This window comes from Mchenga conophoros, linkage group LG18, assembly GCF_057382185.1.
Source record: "Mchenga conophoros isolate Kocher_MC1m ecotype Shallow Benthic linkage group LG18, M_conophoros_male_GT1.1, whole genome shotgun sequence".
NCBI classification, from domain to species: domain Eukaryota; kingdom Metazoa; phylum Chordata; class Actinopteri; order Cichliformes; family Cichlidae; genus Mchenga; species Mchenga conophoros.
Genome location: NC_140543.1, coordinates 7,400,485 through 7,420,676, shown reverse-complemented (window position 1 = coordinate 7,420,676; position 20,192 = coordinate 7,400,485). Strand labels below are relative to the sequence as shown.

General features: G+C 40.1%; 1 protein-coding gene across 1 annotated transcript; it reads left to right on the top strand.

Moving 5' to 3' along the window:
- Positions 1-10,820: 10,820 nt before the first annotated feature.
- Positions 10,821-18,766, top strand: LOC146553128 (Krueppel-like factor 6). Its single transcript, XM_085254584.1, has 4 exons — positions 10,821-11,114; positions 13,314-13,896; positions 14,850-14,973; positions 15,878-18,766. The coding sequence occupies exons 1-4, from the start codon at positions 11,013-11,015 to the stop codon at positions 15,927-15,929; spliced, it is 861 nt and encodes a 286-aa protein (XP_085110710.1). The 5' UTR covers positions 10,821-11,012; the 3' UTR covers positions 15,930-18,766.
- The last annotated feature ends 1,426 nt before the right edge of the window (positions 18,767-20,192 follow it).

The window sequence follows — 20,192 nt, the reverse complement described above, 5'->3', positions numbered from 1 at the left end:
TATAGAACAAAAGTGGGGCTCTTAAGCTGATGATTACTTTTGCCTTATTTGAGGTGTGTTTAAGCAGCATACTCCAATACCTCATTTCACAAGGAAATATGAGACTCAAAGTAAATATATCCAATAAAAACAAATTTGACAAAACTGGGACAAAAGTCAACCAACTGGCATGTGTTCCTTTCATTGAGTATCTTTCCACACTATCCAGTGTCTCCAGATCGCTGCCATATCCTCCACTATTTGTTCGTGTCCTTTGCATTTCACATTGACAGGGGATACGGCTGCTTCCTTCCTCTCATGAGCAACAGGATGTGTGCTACTTGGACAGTACGTGCAAGTTTTTGTGACCTACAAATCATTTTTAGCTCTGATTCCAAGTGGAAATGCCGTCACAGGTGCTATATGCTGGTAAATAGCAATGAGTAATAACTCTTTGCAGTTATTTTAATTTGGCCACACTGGATCAGCCTATTTAAGGTCAGGTGAGGACACTCCAAAACCTTAATTTCTATTGGTTGCTCTTTTCTAACCATGCAAAGGTGGACTTGCTGCTTGTTTCAGAGCACTGTCCTGCTGCATAACCCGAGTGAGCTTGAGCTTCAGGGTGGGGACTAATGGCTGGACATTCTCCTTCAGGATTTTCCAGTAGGGAACAGAACTCATGATTTCATCAATTATGGCAAATCGTAGAGGTCCTGAAGCGGCTAAGCAATCCCAAACCATCACGCTAACACCACCATGTTTGACGTTCTTTTTATGAAATGCTCTGTCACTTTTATCCCAGACATAATGGGAAAATACACTTTTTCCCTTAATAAATGAAAAATCATCAGCTGCGGTTTGCATTTACTCTGGTCGTCTTTGTCTAATATTAAGATTTGTCTGTTGAGCTGAAAAGTGTGAAAAGAAACGTTTCTTTACTTTTTCACAGCACTGAATGTCTCATTTCATCTAAGTGTCATTTTAAAATTGTGGTATTGTGCAAAAGTATCTTGTAAGGACTTACTTAGGTTTAAGTTGCTAAACTAATGTATCTCCAAGTGTCCGAACCATTAACATAATTCCTTTAACAAGAAAAGCAATGGTGCAGTACAATATAAGCCATTATGGAAAAACTGCATTTTTTTTTATTACGTTACCGGGATTAACAGGCCCTATGCATATCTCATTCATATGATTCAGTCGTAAATTCCCAAGGCACTGTTTAGTCATTTTAAAACCAGCTCTCATCTTTTTTTCTGCTTTGTCAGGTAGAGATTTTGATGATTCGACTCATTAATTCAAGCCCCTCGCTAAGTGCTGGACTGGTAATGGAGATGAGGAACCAAACTGCGCCCATCTTTGAAATCTGTGGCACTATACTGTGGAAATGTAGCTTCATTATGGCGCAACATGCACTTAACTAGTGTTATTATAGCTGTCCACTGGTTAATATGATGTAGAAAAGCAGTGAAAGGACAACGGAGGGTTTTTGACAGCATGTGATAATAATCTGTCGACAGCTTGAAAACATCTGAAGAGATTGTTCTCAGTGCCAATATATGACAATCAACAGGTGTGTTCTTCGGTTTTATTCAATCACAACCAAAAGTTGAGGTTACTATTCAATAATAAGTCGTTGTTTTAATTTTAGACCATCAATCACACGCAAGAGTTAAATTCATCGATTCATATCTCACATTTTTCTCTGGGTGAAGCTGCTGTCTTATTCCACCAAGGATCAGCGTTCAATTTATCTCACTCCTGCTACAATTCAACAGAGGTGATAAATCTCCAGAGCTAAAGCAAAAGCTAAAACAACTGACCTCAGCGCTCATTGATAAGGGCTGTGCTCCTCTAAACTGAAATCAATACTTTATCTTTTACATTTTTTACATCACACACATTTAGCTGATCGTGTGGAAGGGATGCTTCTTTTTGTTCAGAGATGCTGAATTCTTCAGTTTCACTTTATTTCAGCAAGAAGATACACCCAGCTCCCTAAAATTCAGGCACATATGTACAACTAAAACAATGCAAACAACTAAATTATATGATTTTTTTTTCTGCAAAGGAAAATGTCTTTGACAACCACATTTGTAATGCATACAGGGAACAAACTTGTGACACTTTGGCTCCTGGTTAGTCTTTTTGCCATTTGATCACCCTGCTGCTCTATCAAATCTACAACAAAAGTACAGTGTTCAACTAGAGGATGCTTTTCGCAAGAGACCAAACCACAGAAATTCTGCACACTTCACAGCATATTGGTCAAGGTAAAGTGAAGGATTGTGTTTCTATGGAGTAACCGGTCATGAGATGAAGATGACTCACAGTCAGCTGTTGCTGTTTCCTCCTCAGCACTCTGGCTGCCATCAGCTATTCCTGTAAATGGCCCTTTGATTACAGGTGTGTGCACACAAACACACAAATTCAGATATGCACAAACACACACACACACGCACGCACACACAAACAAACGTATGCATGAATGCATTCACCGACAGAGACTGGAATAAGTGCATTCATGCACCAGCGAACAGTTTTGTACACAGGTCAACACTCCTGTTACAGCAAATGCATGATTCCATTTTAGCTGAGCTAGAGCCCTACAGGATTACTATCTGCATCATCTTCTCTATAAATACAAGAGAGTAGAACAAGATTACAGTCCATAAATTATTAGTTGCACACACTGAAGAGAATTATATAGGCAAGCACAAGGGACGGGTTCTCCATAAGTGCATCTAACTGTGATGTAATCACTGTAATCAGAATGATCGACATTGCAACATTTAATAGAAATTAATAGAAAAAATGCAGTAGAAAACTCTAACCTGCAGTTTTCAGGCATTTGCAGATAAATTTCACTGTAGAGAGTTAACATCAGTTCTTAATCCTCGCATAGCATAACTGTATTAAGTCGCATTGCTGCTTCAGAGGTGCCATGTTTTTTGCCGTGTTTTGTTCTTTGACATGGCACAACCTGAAACAATGTGTATTGTTCATTAAAATAAAGCTTTGTGTCTGTTTACACACACACAAGAACTTTAATTTTTTGAAAAAGCTTAGAGTTAGTTGACACTGAACCCTTAGTTATGTTGCTAAAAGCTCAGGCTGCTGGAAGACCTCACATAATGCACTCAGCACTTATTCTCCACTTCCACCTTTTCACTCCCGGTGTGTTTTTACACCTTTATTAAGCATCATTAACTTTTATCGACTCTCTAATTTTGTGTTTTATCTCATTTGTTGTATCTCTCTGCTCTGGTTTTTGTTATCTCTTTTCTCTAAGGCAGATCCTGCTAGTGATGTCTTTTCTCCTTACCCTTGCTTAACGCTTGCTTAACCAGTATACTGTACAACATTTAGCATCTTGAGCTTACTGATGGTGTGAACTCTCAAAATATAAATAAAACTGACGTGACTTGAATTAAATTCAGTTCAGTTTAGTTAAACTGGTTCATGCTATGTGTTACCACAAGTCTTATATATATGTCAGTGAAAACAAGCTTTACAACTTAACGTTCGTTTTATGCCACTCAGATGATCATGACATGGAGTGCAGGACGTTTTATTTCTCAGCCGCCAAGCTATGCATTATGGTTGCCCAAGGGCACATGTGGCCTATTCTTTTAACAAAAACAAAAGAAGCTGTTCACTGCTCAGTCAAGTCATACAAGGTTTCCAAATGACATCACACACTAATTAGCACATCAATACATTTGCTACACCACTTCTGTTTTTCCCAAGCTTGTAGAAGGCTGAGTGTATTGCAATTCGTCGGACACTACCGTCTTTCAGGTCAGCATCAACTGCACTAATTTGTTTTCAAAATGCTTTGGGACTCCACACAGGACTCCTAATGGTTGGCAAAGTGTTTGGAGCTCTCGCTTGTCCCTTTTAAAAATGATGTCACCAGCAACAAATTTACCAACACTTGACAACATCGCACTTTTTCTCACTTAAAAGCTTTTCATATATGCCATGCAAGACATATAGGCACTCACCGTCCCTATACATTTATCTGAGTCTTTCCAGCACCCTTTTCATCACGTCTTCTCTCAGATCATTGTTTTAATGCTCCCCTGGGTTTCTTGAATTAAATCAGACGTTCCAAGAAATGGTTAACATACTGTAGTCATTTAAATCTGACCTCGATGTATGAGAAGAACATGTGACGTGATCCTTGAATGAGATAATGCAGAGTCATGGCTCACCTTATGTACAGCTGACAGGTGGACATAGCTGAAGCAGAATTATTTCACCATGAAAATCTCTGTCATTGTTGCTCACATTTTATTACACTTGGGTGTGTGTTTATTTATTATACCTTGTATTATTATTGTAAAACCATATTGTGTCATTTGTGTAATGTCCCAGACCATTGTGATGTAAAGAGAGCTAAGTCAGATGCATTTTTAGGATGGTTAGGCTCAGCTTTAGAAATAAGGTGAGGATTTTCCTTCACTTTGGGCGACAGCTGAGGTGATTTGGGCTTCTCACCAGGATGTCTCCTGGACTCCTTCCTTTGGAGGGTTTCCAGGAGCGCTCAACTAGTGGGTGGCCACGAGGGTAGACCCAGAACTCGTAAGAGGGCCATCTGGCCTTTAAGTTTCACAGGATGATTTATTTACCTCATTTTTCAGTTTCATTGTGAGAAGAAAAGGGGGAAGTGAGGTTATGTTGTTATAAAGCCATTGAGTCAGTACATGCAGAAGTTTAGAGAGGATGAATGAGTCAACAAAAACAACGAATGAACATTTTTTCACCTTCCGAATGACACACAGTTGTTGTTTTTTTGGTTCTTTTTCCATCATGAGGTCTCCCTAACCTCAAACGCATGTTTGTTATTGTGTAGCCATAATGATGAAGAAGTACTGTTTGCTTCCTGTTTAAAAATGAAAAGACCGTGCACTGTTTCATAACCTGATCAGGATGTTTATTAATGTTGCCATGACAATGGGAATCCCCTATGTTAACCTAAACCCTTCCCCAGACCTAAATTAACAAAGTTTTTTTTGTTTTGATTTCTTGATGCTGTTGTTTGTGTGTGTGTGTTGGGGGGAGGTCCAACATTACACCTACATTGTAATGTTGGACTGCTGGGAACTGAAAAGCTTGTTCAAAAGCACTTTAAGAGCAGGTGTTGAAAAAGGGAAGAGCATGTCTGTTCTATCTCCTCAGGATTTACAGCAGTACTCCCATGAGATATTTTTCTCTTCTAAACACAGCAACTGTGAAACAGAATTCCACTCCCTTTAATGACAGAGGTCTTATGATTCTGATTCATCCACAGTGCATCAAAACCCAAGATCAATAGGACATGTGATGTAATGAACCAATTAAATTAACTCTGCTTGTTTTGCTGCAGTCACTCCACAGACTTTTGCTTATTGTGCCTGCTCCCTGCTTTTACATACTGTACTTTTCTTTCACTATGAATATCTTTGCATTTTGATTAGACTCAAGTAAAAGGCAGTTGGGGTGCTACACACTAAATGTGTTAGCAAAATCAAGTCTCTCATGCATCCAAATTGTAATTCCACTAAATGGCATACATTTGTGAGACTATCAATCAAAACCGCAGACACAACATGTGCGGCTTCTAAATCATTGTCATTTGTTATTATGCTATCTGACTTTTCTTTCCTAATGGCAACAACAAAACTTTTTAGCCTAATTGCAGCCATGGATTTCTAATCAGGCACCAGACGCTGTTTGCAAATTAAGAACTGGCCATTATCTGCTGTGCATAGAATTTTAGGACAGCTAATTAAAAGTGAGTGACCACTTTTTGGCATGCTTTCCAAATGCAGGATTTCAATTGTGTGTAGTGGATGCAAAACAGGCAATGGGTTGTTTTCTCTGCTTGATTCCTGTCATTGTCTATGGTTAGACTTTTAAAAAAGACCTGACTTTGTGGCCTGTGTCATGTACTGGCTGCTTATTCAGTTTGCAGCATGTGGTATGAATACAAAGTTGTGTTCTTAGCTGTTAGCTGTGTTAAAAGAAATGGCAGCATGTCTTATTGTCAATAAAATTATGTGTAAAATAAAATAATAATTATGGTGTAGACTGAAAAAATGGAAAACCCTTTGTTTTACATGTGATGTGATATTTTTGATAAATCGTTTCTGAACCAGTATTGTTTGCATCGTTTACGTAATTGCAAACCTGCCCAGTGTCGGGTAGGAAAGCCATTGTATATGAAGTGTTGAGACATAGGACAGATAAATATTCAAATACACACAGGATAGATGGCGTGATAGTATCTGTGCTGCTTGCCTGCATGCTGTTTATGCCCAATATTTTGTTGCTATGGATTCATCCTAACACAGATCAGCATCCCACGTGCACTGCAGCCAAGATAACTCATGGCAACTGTAATTATATGACTCGTTTTCTTTGCATCAGCGTCCACCACACAGAACAAAAAATTGGCAGGAATCTGATTTGATGACATATCTACAGAGACGATAAATATAGACTTCATGCAGGAAGTGCTTTTTTTGTTTGTTTTTTATGACAGCAAAAGTGTCACTTTAAAACGTTGTGACTGTACTGCATTCTTGGGACAACAGAATAGAATAGCTCTTTATTGTCAATGTACAATAAAGGGAAAAACATGCTCCATACAAGCCACAACTGCAATAACTAATGCAAGTCAAATGAAAATAATAATAATTTCCCCTCAATGAAAATGCATTTCTAACATAATTTGTATCCCTTTTTCATGCTACATGCAAATGATACATGAATATATTCAGTCTGCAGACAAAATCTGCTTATGCTGTGCTGCTGATGGAAACAGCGGGTCCAAGCTGTATTTAGCAGAGAGAAGTTGCTTACAGCAGCATATTAAAAACAAACTGTGCATCCTTGGTAAAACAAAACAGAAACCATATGTAATACCAGTTAATATATAGTACCTAAGTAGTATAAATCAGGTCACAGATACATACTCCAAGTAAGCGGTCCCTAACCTTTTTTGCGCCACGGACCGGTTTAATGTCAGACAATATTTTCACGGACTGGCCTTAAGGTGTCGTGGATAAATACAACAAAATAAAATGATATGACAAAGACAAAAACTGTGGTATTTTGTAAAGATAATAATTAACGCGAATTCACTGTGTAATTGTGTAACTTCACTAGCAGCGTCCTCCTAAAATGCGTCAACAACATTGAGAGTAACATCCTCCTCTCTGCCCCTTAATGCTCTCTGGTCGCTATGGTAACGTGTAACTATTTATTTCAAAATAAGACACAACTACAACACGGGAAAAGACCCAGGGAAACCGAGTTAACGATAAAAACCCTGAAAACCATAAATCTCACACCCGAGCCTCAACTCTTGCAGCCTGGTACCAAATGACTCACGGACCAGTACGTGGCCCAGGGTTTGGGCACCACTGCTCTAAGGTACTGGTATTTCCCTACCATCACTTACATTAAATATGATGTTAATACACAAGTTTAATCATCTCTCTATTCCTTAGAGATATATGCTTTTCTTGCTTCTCTATTTTCTTCATAACGTCATCATTACAATTTCATCCTCTGGTACACTACTCATGTCCAATAATCTATTTTTTACTCTTGTTCCTCACAGTGACCTCTGTTATTGTTTCTTTCCCTGTTCAGGCAAACTTTCCAGCCAATTAGCATTCTCTTCAATGCATAGCATCATTAGCATCAAGCTAGGCACTGTTAGCTTTTTAAGAAAATTGCGTTCAGATGTGTCTTTGCACCTTCATCCAGACAGCCACAAACTGCTTACAAGTGTTACATTTTTATTCTGTGGTAGCTTAGCTTTGATTAATTCCATTTTATATACAGTGCTGTGAAAATGTATTTGAAACCTTCCTCTTTCGTATCATTTGCGTATTTCTCACACTTACATGTTCCACACCATCAAACAAGTGTTTATTTTAGACAAGGATTTTTATTTTTTTAAATGGGATTTTGTTCACGGTATTAAGGGAATAAAGCTAGCCAAACCTACTTGGCTGTATGTGGAAAAAGTAATTGTTTCAATTACTTGAAATAAAATCTTGAATTAACTATGATTAACCTAATTTTCTGGGAAGCTGAGCTCAATTTCATTATTTCACTGATCACTGCCAGACCTGCTCAATCAGTAAATCACTTAAACACAACCTGATAAATTAAAGCAGGCTAAACAAACTAATGTAAAGAAACTCAAGAACAGATTGGAAACAAGTCATTGACATAAATCAGGTGGACTGATGAGACAAAAGTTGAACTTTTTGGAAGGTTTGAGTCCAGAAACAGCATTTCATCAAAAGAACCTTGTGCTAGAGTCAAATATCATGATGGTAGTGTGATGGTTTGGGGCTGTTCTGCTGCTTCGGAACCTTGCCATATTGATTCTGTTGTCTAACAGAAAATCCTAAAGGAGAATTTCTGGCTATTAATTTGCACCCTAAAGCTCAAACTACTTGGATTAGCTGGATGTGTGTATGATTTGGCATGGCTTTAAACAGGCTGTTCATGCTTGAAAACCCCTCAATGTGGTTGAATTAAAACAATTTTGCAAAGAAGAGTGGGTCAAAATCCATCTGCAGAAAAAGTGAAAGATTCATTGCCAGTTACAACACACATTTTATTGCAGTTCTTGCTGTCAAGGGTGGCACATCAAGTCAATGAGTTTGGGGAGCAATTAGGGGGTAATTACTTTATCACATATAGCCTTTTATGTTATGTGGCAAATATGCAAAAAATAAGGACTCACGAAGGGGGCAAATACTTTTTTCACAGCATTGTAAATGCATCTGTTGTGTGGAAACCTTCTTGTAACTTTTATCGTGCACATTTTAAACATCTTGGTATATTTGAGCTGAGGGTAAAGAAATGGGCCATAGTTTCTCATCACTTAATATTTAAGAGGTCAGTCTCCCATTCTCTAACTTCATTTTTCATATACGCATAAAAACATATAATGTTATAAAATTATGTAATAATAATCAGAGTGTTCTGACTTTATGGTTTGTAACATTGTAAATTCTGTTGTCCCAATTTACAGCCTGAAAGTTTTGCAGTGATGCTTCCCTTTAGTCATGTATGTCATGACAGAGCACCCATCCTAGTCTTATCTGTCCATAAAACCCACAGACTCATGCGAAAATGTGATGCTGCTGAGTGCTGCAAATGTGGCCACAGCCGAGAGCTCAACAAAAGAGACTCCGCTGTGGAGGCGCTCGACCGGGCCGATGTGCCAGACAATGGCACTCTGTTCCAAACATGTTGTTTGTCACATCGCCTGCCTTTAACTTGTCAATGCCACTGTTGTTCTGCTTAACTTTAACTTAATCTCGCATCTTATGTAATTCAGTATGAATTTTTGCTCAAATTTACTGTATACAGTATTCTAGGCACTCATAATCTTAATGATAGCTCAGTGTTAGTCATAGTGTTTGGAGTGATAGAGGACACATTCAAAGTGATTTAAGTATCAGTTAACCTTATTTGCTGACAGGATATGAGGAATCTGACTCCCTACTTAACAAAATAAAAGTCAAATTCTTGCACAAGCTATAGTTTCTATCAACTGTATTTCAAAACGTGGAAATTATCACCTGTGGGACTTTTTTTAATGAACTAAGTTTTTATGCAAACAACATAATAAAGCATGAAGCATAGCACACAAGGAGGACATAAATCTCATCATATACCAACTTGTACATGTATTAACACAGATTAATATTCATGTTTCTTTGATCTCTGGGAGGAGAGATGTGGGAAAGCAAAGCAATTTACATTCAAAGGAGTGAAAGAGGTAAATATATTTCTGGGAGTGTGCCAGAATGTATTTATAACGTGTCATTTTAGAGTAGAGGTATATTGCCGTCTTGCATTAGGAACTCTCACCATGCACCATGGGTGGCAACACTGTTTTTAACCTGTTCTACTTTCCCCCTTCTAGAGGAAATAAGTTGATGCGGTTTTACAAGCAACTACAGTCATACACTTTTTTCCTGCAAAAGCAGTACGCTCTTAAGAGAGCCACAGGTGACTGACATTAAAACGCACACATCCGCACACAGCGCCTGCCAATGTGCATCATTCCCAGCAAAATCTAACCTGTCCCTCACGCTATGCCTCAAGCTGCTGCCACTACAATAACCCGCACAGCATTATGTGAATAATCATCTTTATGGCAACTCTATTATAACTTAATAGCTTATTAAATTGTCTACACTGTCACAGAGAGACTCATAATAATGCTCATGGATCTCTGGGCAGCCATGAAAAGATGAAGTCTATCACATTTGTTTCACAGAGCACAGAAATTGATCAGGTTCTTGATGATCCCCCCGAGTCTGCAGACGCGTCTGAATATTGTTGTCATGAACTTGCGTTTTACAGGCAGGAGAGCAATTTTCTTTACAGACTTACGCTCGTATGATTCATAGCGCAACTCGCCAAGAGAACGAGAGTAACTAGTGCGTGTGTGAGGAAATAAAGATAGCCATGTCTATTTAGAGACGGACGCTTCTCCTGCCGCTGATCCGGAGCGGCTGACGCTCAGAGTCGAATCAGTAGAAAACTCAACTTCCTCGTTGTGGTAAGACAAGAGTCTCGCTTATATACGGTTCTAAAAATAGCGCTGATTTAGTCCAATGGGAGCCAGAGAGGCTTCTAGCTCTGCACCAATCACGGCACACAGGATGACTCTGCTCTCGCTCGTTATTGGTCGGAAGTGGTCTGGTAGGCCTTTGTAAAGTTCCTGCAAGCCCATTGGTAGACGTGCCGTAACGTAATGTAATCACATGGGGGTGGGTTTGCCTGTAATTTTGAATCGGGGGGGAAGTTTACAGTGCGCTGACGGACTTTTGCAGAGTTCGGTGTTGTGCGCTCACGCTCAAAACCTCCACTGGAAGTGCACGACTCCAGACTAGTATACATGCAAATACAGCTAAGACTCCAGCTTCTCTCTGAACACATCAGGCTTCGTTTCCTCACAAGCTTGAATTCGCTTATCCTTGTGGCTAAATCTCAGGAGTGAAATGGATGTCATCCCTATGTGTAGCATCTTCCAGGAGCTCCAAATTGTGCACGACACTGGATACTTTTCAGCTTTACCATCTCTGGAAGAGTATTGGCAGCAGGTAGGCTGACGACTGATTCCAAACACTCGATTCCTCAGTTTGACAGATAGTGCCACAGGCTCATGTGTGAAGTGCCAGCAGAGTGCGTAATTTCCAGAAACTTGTTTTAAGTGACAGCTGCGCGCCGACTGGCAAATGTCAGAGTAGTTTCATGTAATGTGAGCGCGCGTTTGATTCAGTAATGCAGCTAATATAAATTTATTTCTCAAAACTTGGTTTGCCTCCGGTTATAGGGGAAATGGTGCAAGTTCCCCTCGTGACAGATCAGTATTTTTTTAGTATGTTTGTAAAAATGCAGACTTATTACGTGTCTTCTTTAGTTTTTTGGCGCATTTCATAAAATATGCTTTAAATTAGTTGTACTTTTACAGTATTTTCTGGTGCTACGGCGCGCGCACAGTTGTTCAGTGGTGGTTTGCTCGTATTGTGGACAATTTCGGCTCAGGCATGCAGGTTATACAGGCACATCGGTTTGTGATAAATGAAAAACACGCCGTGTTGCAGATTTAGCGAGTGAATGGCGAGCCGTGCGCCTTTGCGCGTATCTCCTCCTCCTGACTTTCTCTCTGCCCCCTCTGCCTGCCGCTCACTCCCTCTTGCTGTCACACGGACCCACACATACAAATGAGAGTGACAGACTGTCAGAAAGAGAGAGAATAAGAGAGAGGCTGGTTTCTATTGAACCGTTGCTCGACCAGGCGGCCGCCTGGTTGACAAAACAGTGGAGTTTTACACTGGTAGTGACGGGAAGGGTACAAGTCGCTTCTTGCTCAGATTGGGAAATGAATTGGCCTTACTCTTCAGTCTTCGCTGTCTCCCCGTCTATCAGATATGGCCGGGCTTCATTCCAAGTCGCCCTCTCAGGCATTTAAAGCTCGCCTGGGATTTATCCAGCACTGCTGACAAGAAACATATGAAGTCAATGCCTTCTTTTTCATTCCCAAGACACGAAGATTTTCCCATGATAGTCCTCTTTTAGAATGAATATATATATATATACACACGAAAGGTGTTTGTAGTTGCTGCCTGGTACCTGTGGTTTCATTTTATTCCATCTCATCCTCCATCTCTAGATAAGCTTTATTTATTCAGTATGGTATTATTATAATATTTTAAAAATGTTGTTGGTGAGATTTGTCGTTCTTCCTTTATTTTAGCGTTTTGTCAAGTGATGCTTGTGCTGCCTGTAACCAGATCAGCCAAAGAGGGATAGTCCCCTCTCGGATAGTTTCATTTTCATTTTGACCCTATAAACTTCCAAGCAACTAGGAAAATGTCAATTTCTCTCTAAGGGAATAAATCGTTTTAGGAGGAGTTTGGAAAAAGTCCGAAAAATGTATTTGTCCCATGACCTCTTGGATCCAGGTTTCCTCAAGCTTTGGCTGCCACTGTTCCAGTCAGTTCTGTTATAATAACATTTGGCTGTAATTTTATATTTGCTTCATTAGGAAACTGCACAGGCCTGTTTGTGGCCTTCGTATCTGGCCTGTGCTTGCTGACTGCAGAGGGTTAAGGAAGTGCTCTCTCACTTCCTTTTCACAGAAAACAGGCCCACAATCCACAGTGGCTGTTGCAGTATTCATGCCAGGCTTTTTATGAACCCCCATGAACCAGACCTCCCTCCACTCAGTCCCTGGTGTGCTATGTTATTTCTAGCAATGCCTCCAAATGCATTATTAAATCCACATTATGTTGAATAATTGATAGATTTAAAAGATCTACAAGCACTTCCCTAACCCAATGGGGGGCTCTGTAGCATATGTAAATTTCATGACCAACCTCTGCACACACCTACACACATTCAAACCATGCCTGCGTTCGTGGGTAAGAGCACCTTGTTCTTGCAGTCTCTCAGAAGGAAATGTGGTGCTTGTAATCCTCCCTGATATGGGCTCAGAGAACACACTTAGAGTGTACTTGACTATCCTCTGCATAGGACATTGTGTCTTACTTCATTCCTGCAGGCAGAGAAGAAACAGGGCTGGTGATGTTACAGTGTCACAGCATACCCCCTTTTTTGCTGCTGCTTAGAATAAATACAGTGCAGAGGAGAATACCGGAGTCTTGTGTTTCCTGTAAAAACAAATGGTCTTTTTTGGTGGTTTTAAGGACTTTCAGGTTGAATGTAAGAGTTCTGTTACACGCCTTTGGCTCTGTGCTCCATTGAACTCATTTCTATCTTGTCTTTCATCTACACAGACATGTCTCGAGCTGGAGAGATACCTCCAGAGCGAGCCTTACGTCTCAGCCACAGACCTTAAATTTGAGACCCAGGAAGACTTGTGGAGCAAGCTGCTGCTTGCCTGCGGGGACAAGTCAAGTGAGTCGGACCCAAAGATCACCCACATTAAGGAGGAGGAAGACAATCAGGATAGCCAGAACCATGATGCTGGTGGTTTCAACTCCGATGCCAGCAGCGAGGCCTCGGACAGCTCAGAGGAGCTCTCCCCTACCCTCGACTTCACCTCCAGCTCTTTAACTGATATTCTGGCCGACAACGGCGATGACGTGGCCTCTGGCATCATCAGCACACCACCATCCTCACCTGAGCTCGGCAAGGAGGGCTCTGTAGCCCAGACGTGGATTGGGATACAGACAGTGATGCATTCAACAGGGAAAATAAGGGCTGGGGGCATGGAGAGGAGCCTGGAAAGGTCAGGTCTGACCAGCGGGGAGGCATCACCTGACGGGAGGAGGCGTGTGCACAGGTGTCACTTCAACGGATGCAGGAAGGTGTACACCAAGAGCTCGCACCTCAAAGCACACCAGCGGACACACACAGGTAAACTGGCCTGACAGTGAGCCTTTCAAAAGTGACGATAGCCGAGCTGAAGCGCTGAGTTATTGCTCAAAGTTCTGAAAAAAATACTCCCACATACTTTGAATAGTTTGTCAGGAGGAATGCCCTCAACTATGACCTAATTCACACAGAGGAACGTGACTTCATGCAGGGCAAAGGGAGGCGGGGAGTGCGTGAGAGAGGGAGAGAGACGCGAAGGGGAGGGATGTTCTTTTGTGGCCGAGTAGCACCCAGAGGATGTGGATCCTGAAAACAAATCAACAGTTCTCAGATTTCACCATGGGAAAAGCTTCCGAAACTCGCTCATTTGCATACAACTTCCCAAAAAAGAAAGAGAGAGAGAGAGAGAGAGAGTGAAACATTATGGGAATCTGACATTTGCACTGTTTTGTTAGAGGCTCAAATGTGAGCAGTTTCCCTTGTCACCTTTGACCTCTGCCAGGCTGTTTACAGCTTGGCCCTCCATTAGCAGAGGAAGTCACATTCCTAGCATCGTTCTCCAGCCACGTTAGCCACATGGTTAATGATGGTTAATGGTCTGTAGGACCATTAGGAACAGTCTCTATTTTTTTCCATGTAGCTCGCCCCCTGTTACATAAGCCTTCTACTCTAACAGCTTCTTACAGCTGCATACCACAGCTCTTGAGGCCCACAAGGCACGAGGTTGTTTTTCTATTCATCTTACAGTAGTCAGCCTAATCTGCTAACCACCTGCACAGGATCATATTTATTTTACCTCCTGTACTGTAAATATTGGCTGTATATCTGAGAAATTGTAGTTTAAAATATTCATATTATGATTTAGAAATTCTTAACTCTCTGGTAAACCTGCAGAGGCTGCTTGAATAGCTAAGTAAATGCAAGGTTCTGAACTCAGATGAAAAATGACATGGCTGGCTTTAATATTTTGCTTTTCTTTACGTTCATTCTTGTAGGCGAGAAGCCTTACAGGTGTTCATGGGAAGGCTGCGAGTGGCGCTTTGCACGAAGCGATGAACTCACCAGACACTTCAGGAAGCACACTGGAGCAAAGCCATTTAAATGCAGTCACTGCGACAGGTGAGATGGTTTTTATTGTCATATGTCACCATGATTAGTCACATTTTTTTTTGTTACAATAGCAAATGCCTCTCAAAACAAAGTGCTGTAAATTAATTTAACCCCTCTTCATAAGAACTACTCCCCTTCTTTATATTTTGAGTGCCAAGCATTTCTTTACTGACAAAGAAAGCAGCAAATTAGTTTATCAAAATGACATGCTAGTGGGAGGGATGAATGAAGGTTAAGGATGAAAATGGTTGAGGTCAAGGGGGTGGATAAAAAGAGTTGAGTACAATGGATGGGAGGAGTGTGATGAGACTGAACAGCGTGAAGTTTGGGTCTCTTCTACCAGGGCGCTATTTAAAACATCAGCCAAACCTATACAGACTGGGATAAGGGACTAGGTGGAAGGGGGAGGCATGAGCCCATTCTTTCAATCTATCACGTGTTCATGTTATATAGCACAGAGAGTAAGAATAGTATCCAATACCAAACAAGCAGAATAAAATTGGCTGCATAGCCATAGGTACTTTAATCTAAATGGAATCCAACAAGCATCTTTGGTGGGTGAAAAAGAAGCTTTATATTGTTGGTTTCACATGTTAACAAACCACCCCAGGGTTCTTGTGTTGATTAGCGTCTCGGATGGATGTGTGAACATTCTCCTTCAATTAAAAATGAGATTTTTCATTTCCTTTCCCTTCATCTCCTGCAGCCGAAGTGATAGCTTTGTTTATTACAGTGTTTCGGGGGGTTTTTTTTGGTCTATTAACTGATTCAGTTGAATTTAGAAGCATTTTACTTAGTCATTGTAGCCTAGTTAGTTGTTAATATAAGCAACTTATTACCTTCAACAAGTTATAGTCATTTGTTTAGTTCTTCAGTTTAGTGGCTGGATCTGATGTTTTTCTTCTCTTCTTAGGTGTTTCTCCCGTTCTGACCACCTGGCGCTGCACATGAAGAGGCACATCTAAGATGGTCTTCATGTTGAGAGCTCTGAGGGATGATTCGGGTTAATTGTCCTGACCTGTGGAGATCAGCGAGGCCGGTGTGTCCTGGGAGCGTTAACAGGGGCACCGTCGTGTTCCAGTCAGTGGAAAAACATGAAGCAACGCAGGCTATTATTTGCACCATACTTAGTGCCTCCAACACCTCGCTGTGGTGATTGCTCTTGAAAGGCTTTTATGGAGGAGCAGGAGGGCAAAAAGAGACTCCAATATGGGAAAGATCTAGGCTGGAGAAGATGGGAAGAGACTCTTCTGTATGGTGTTCAACGCTTTATTCCTGGAGAAATTTGGGACTCCAGGGGTTGGGGTGCCATTCCTCCACTGACAGTGTGTTTGCCTGTGCGCATGGGGACTGTGAGTGCCTGCAACTGGATGCCTGTGCTGGCTTTATGGAGTGGATGGAGCTTGCATTGTGGAACTGCGAGTGAATGACATAGCAAGGGTGATGTTATACTCGGGAGGTTTATTTTTCTTTTTGAGGGAGGGTTATGTGTTGTCTCTCTAAGAATGAATGCAAGCAAAAAGTTCTGTCTGTCATGACTGATTCTGTCAGCTGTGGAGAGGAGTAGGGGGGTAGTTTAGTGGGGCTGATTGGATAGAGATTGCCCCCTTTCTGCCTGGAGGTGAAACTACAGCTCCCTGTCTAAAAATGGGAGGTTGTTTTGTTTAGTGCAGCTATTAAATGTGCAATGTATTACGTAGCCTGTCTCAAAACATACACGCTATAAAGCTCATTTTGTTTTCCACTGTGTAAGCTTTGTATCTTAAAAGGAAAAAAACAAAAACAACAACAATTGTGCACAGTTATTGCCATTATATCAGAAGTTGCATGGGATCTGGGGATGTGTTGCTCACCTTATAGGACAACAAAATTCCATTCAAGAGCAGCTACCTTCATAATACTCAGTATCATAGTATTGTACAAAACACATAAGGCAGTCATTTTGTTTTGCCATATTTTTCTTTCATTCTCTTTATAAGTTGGGGATACCACTGTTTGCAAATATTTTGATTGTGGGATTTTTCTTCCTTTTTCTTCACTTTTGCTTTTCTCTTTTGTTCTGTCTGTAAATGCACTGTTGACCTTACCGATGCCTTATGTAAGTGGCCTTGTCCTGTTGAATAGATCACTCTGTTATACATACACACATACACCAAATGACCATTGCGAATGCAGTTGTGCGTTATTGAATAGCTTTATAAAGGCTCTGATCCATACAGTTGCACCTTTTGCCCTTTTCCCTTGCGACAAACTCCTCTAAACTCTTGAATATTAAAACAAAAGTAACTATATCAGCTTCATAATGACTGCCATTTACACGTCTGTGTTAAATATATCATAGATATTTCAGAACTAAATCATAGTCTTCAAAATTATCCAGATCTGAGACAGAATTGTGGAGAACTTGGAAAAGCAATTCACTTTTATATTGATTTACTACTATGTAGTATACGATTGCGTGGATGCACTTCAGATTAACTGTAACTTGCTGTCAAAGGTACAGAGTCTTGGAAGCACGTTCTCATGAAATGTTGTGTGGTCAGCCACCGAGAGTGGCAAATCAAGATTTACTGCAAAGGCAACATTTACATTGGGTCCATTATGTCAAGCATATACTCTCAAAAGCAAAGGATGACTCATTTAAAGTAGGCTAATGACCACATTCTCAGTCACAAGAGTGGTTTGATATTGGATGTTTCGGGAAGTCTCACCTCCAAGGTGAGTCAGTGTCTTTACTCAGTTCTAGTTTTAACAGCCCACAATCTGACTTTACGGTACAAAAAACCAGTCCAACCAGTTCAGCTGAGCTGTGTTTCAGAGCTAGAGGTCTGTGCTGGTAACCTAAGCTGAGACAAGGACAAGCTGTTTGTACCAACTTCACTATGTTCATGTTTCAACATGGGTAACATGACTTCGTCACACTTCTCAGTGAGCTGAAACAAAAAAAAAATCAGATGAGCGCACAAGTGGATAATCTCATGGCCACTTTCTCCACTTGTAGAAATATTTTGGCGCCGCTTTATTATACACAAAAATTATGACAGATGGAACATTTTAGAAAGAACATTCATTCATTCATCAGTTACTTAATGTCTCACTTTGTCAACATCACAGGTAGCCTTGTTAAAACTCAACACGTCTCCGGTGAACCTGTTGAACATTCATTTGTCTGCAATGTTATTTTTGTTTTTACACTGAGAAACACAAAGACATGTTACATTGTAAACTACGAGAATTTTGTAAGGAAGCTTCTATTTTGAACAGGTGTGGGACCAAAAACAAGTGCAGTGTGTTGTTTCCAAATGTGAACGATAAAAGGCTAAAGAATTATTGTAAAATAGATGCACTCCATACTCCTTTCATTTGCTTCTGTAACATCTTTGTTTTGATTTTTGGGAAAAAAAATAATAAAGTCAGAAAAAAAAATGTACATTTTAAAATGACATCAGTATCGCCTAGACCCGTGGCCTATCATGTTTAATAGAGGAAAAAAAAGAAGAAAACAAGTACTTTCAGACGTGAATTGTTCTGGACACTTGAATTGTAATAATTTTGAATTCTGGTGTTCATTAAGTATTACGTTTTTTTATTTGCCATGTCATTTTTTCCCCAACTTGACCTGCAAAGATGCCCTATCTTTAGCTAGAGAATCTTTATTGGATAAACATGGAAAATATGAGGCTCTATTTTTGTTCATTTTATGGCATAATGAAATTTTTTCATTTGAAATTGTTTTGTAAAATAGTTTCTGTATGAATGTATTTTTTATTGGAAAATGGATAAAAAGACTATTGGTTCTACACGTGTGTTTTTTGTCTTCCATTATTATTATTATCAGAAAGAAAGCGTTTACTGGATATTCAGCAGTGAATATCCAGGTGAACTATCGCACCAGGGTCACACTGGCAGGGTTTCCGTGACTATAACCAGGATAAGCGCTTTTTAAAAACTTTTTACATTAAAATTTGAATTCTTATTCCAGTGGTTGTCAAACCTAAGCAAAAACATTGCATGGTGTTTGTTTCATCCCTAACTGGGTAGTTTTTAGCAAACATTGCACAGGTAAATCTGTTTGGGACCATTTTCAGAGACAGAAAAATAAACACTAGTGGTCAGTGAGCCTTTAGGGTAGCAGTGCGGATATATGTGGGAAGGTGCCTACAGCCTTTCCATGAACACATACACACTAATATGTGTATGTGTTCATGGAAATGAAGGAACCAGTCACCCAGGGCTCATTCATGTGCTTTAAATAGCTTTGGAGAACAATCTGCTTGTTGTATTATCAACTCTCTGACTATACTTTTTCCACATCCAATCGTCTATGTGCTCATCTTTTCAGCATGCCGCAGTACTGTGTCCTGTGTTTTTTGAATAGATCTGAATCCAAAAACAGCCACTGTAATGCTCTACAGCCTAATAACATATATATATATAATATATGTGTGTGTGTGTGTGTGTGTGTGTGTGTGTGTGTGTGTGTGTGTGTGTGTGTGTGTGTGTGTGTGTACACACACACACACACACACACACCTTTGCAAAAGCTTTTAAAACTTCACAGTGCATGGCTTTTGGCTCACAGTGTCCCGGACACCAATATTTCAGTGCTTCAGACAAGATGAATGGCCCACGTATATTTCAATATAGGATCATAATTCTTTTGGTAGAAAATAATTATACCCATACAGCAACATTTTCATTCAGGTAGTAGCTGCAGTTTTCTTGCTTTACCACAACCATTCAATGTGCACCTTTTATTAAAAACCATTTACCTGTCACTCTTAAACTTTGCATGTGATGCTGTGCTTACGTTAGCCCAAAGATCTCTCTGTAGGTTGCAGGCATCATTGGCATTATACGTAAACTCTTCACTAGATTTTACTCCCAACTTTCCTTCAGTCCTTGTTTTATTTTGGGAATTGATGGAGCATTAAGGCCCTGGAATAATTTTCACATCACACAAGCAGATATGCCAGGCTTTAGATTCACATATCCGTAACACACAGAATATCAGCAGGCACATCTTTTAATTGCAAGTTTAGCAGGGCAATGATGTATGTATAAAGAATACTTCAAACAAGTAGCACACAAAGGCCAACTAGACTGGGACCTCGACTTCATTAATAGGCCAGCTTGATATCTCTGACCAAAATAAGGAAAGTTATGTTTGCATACATTTTACTGGTAATACTTGACATGATTTTGCTGTAATTTGTAAAAAATAAATA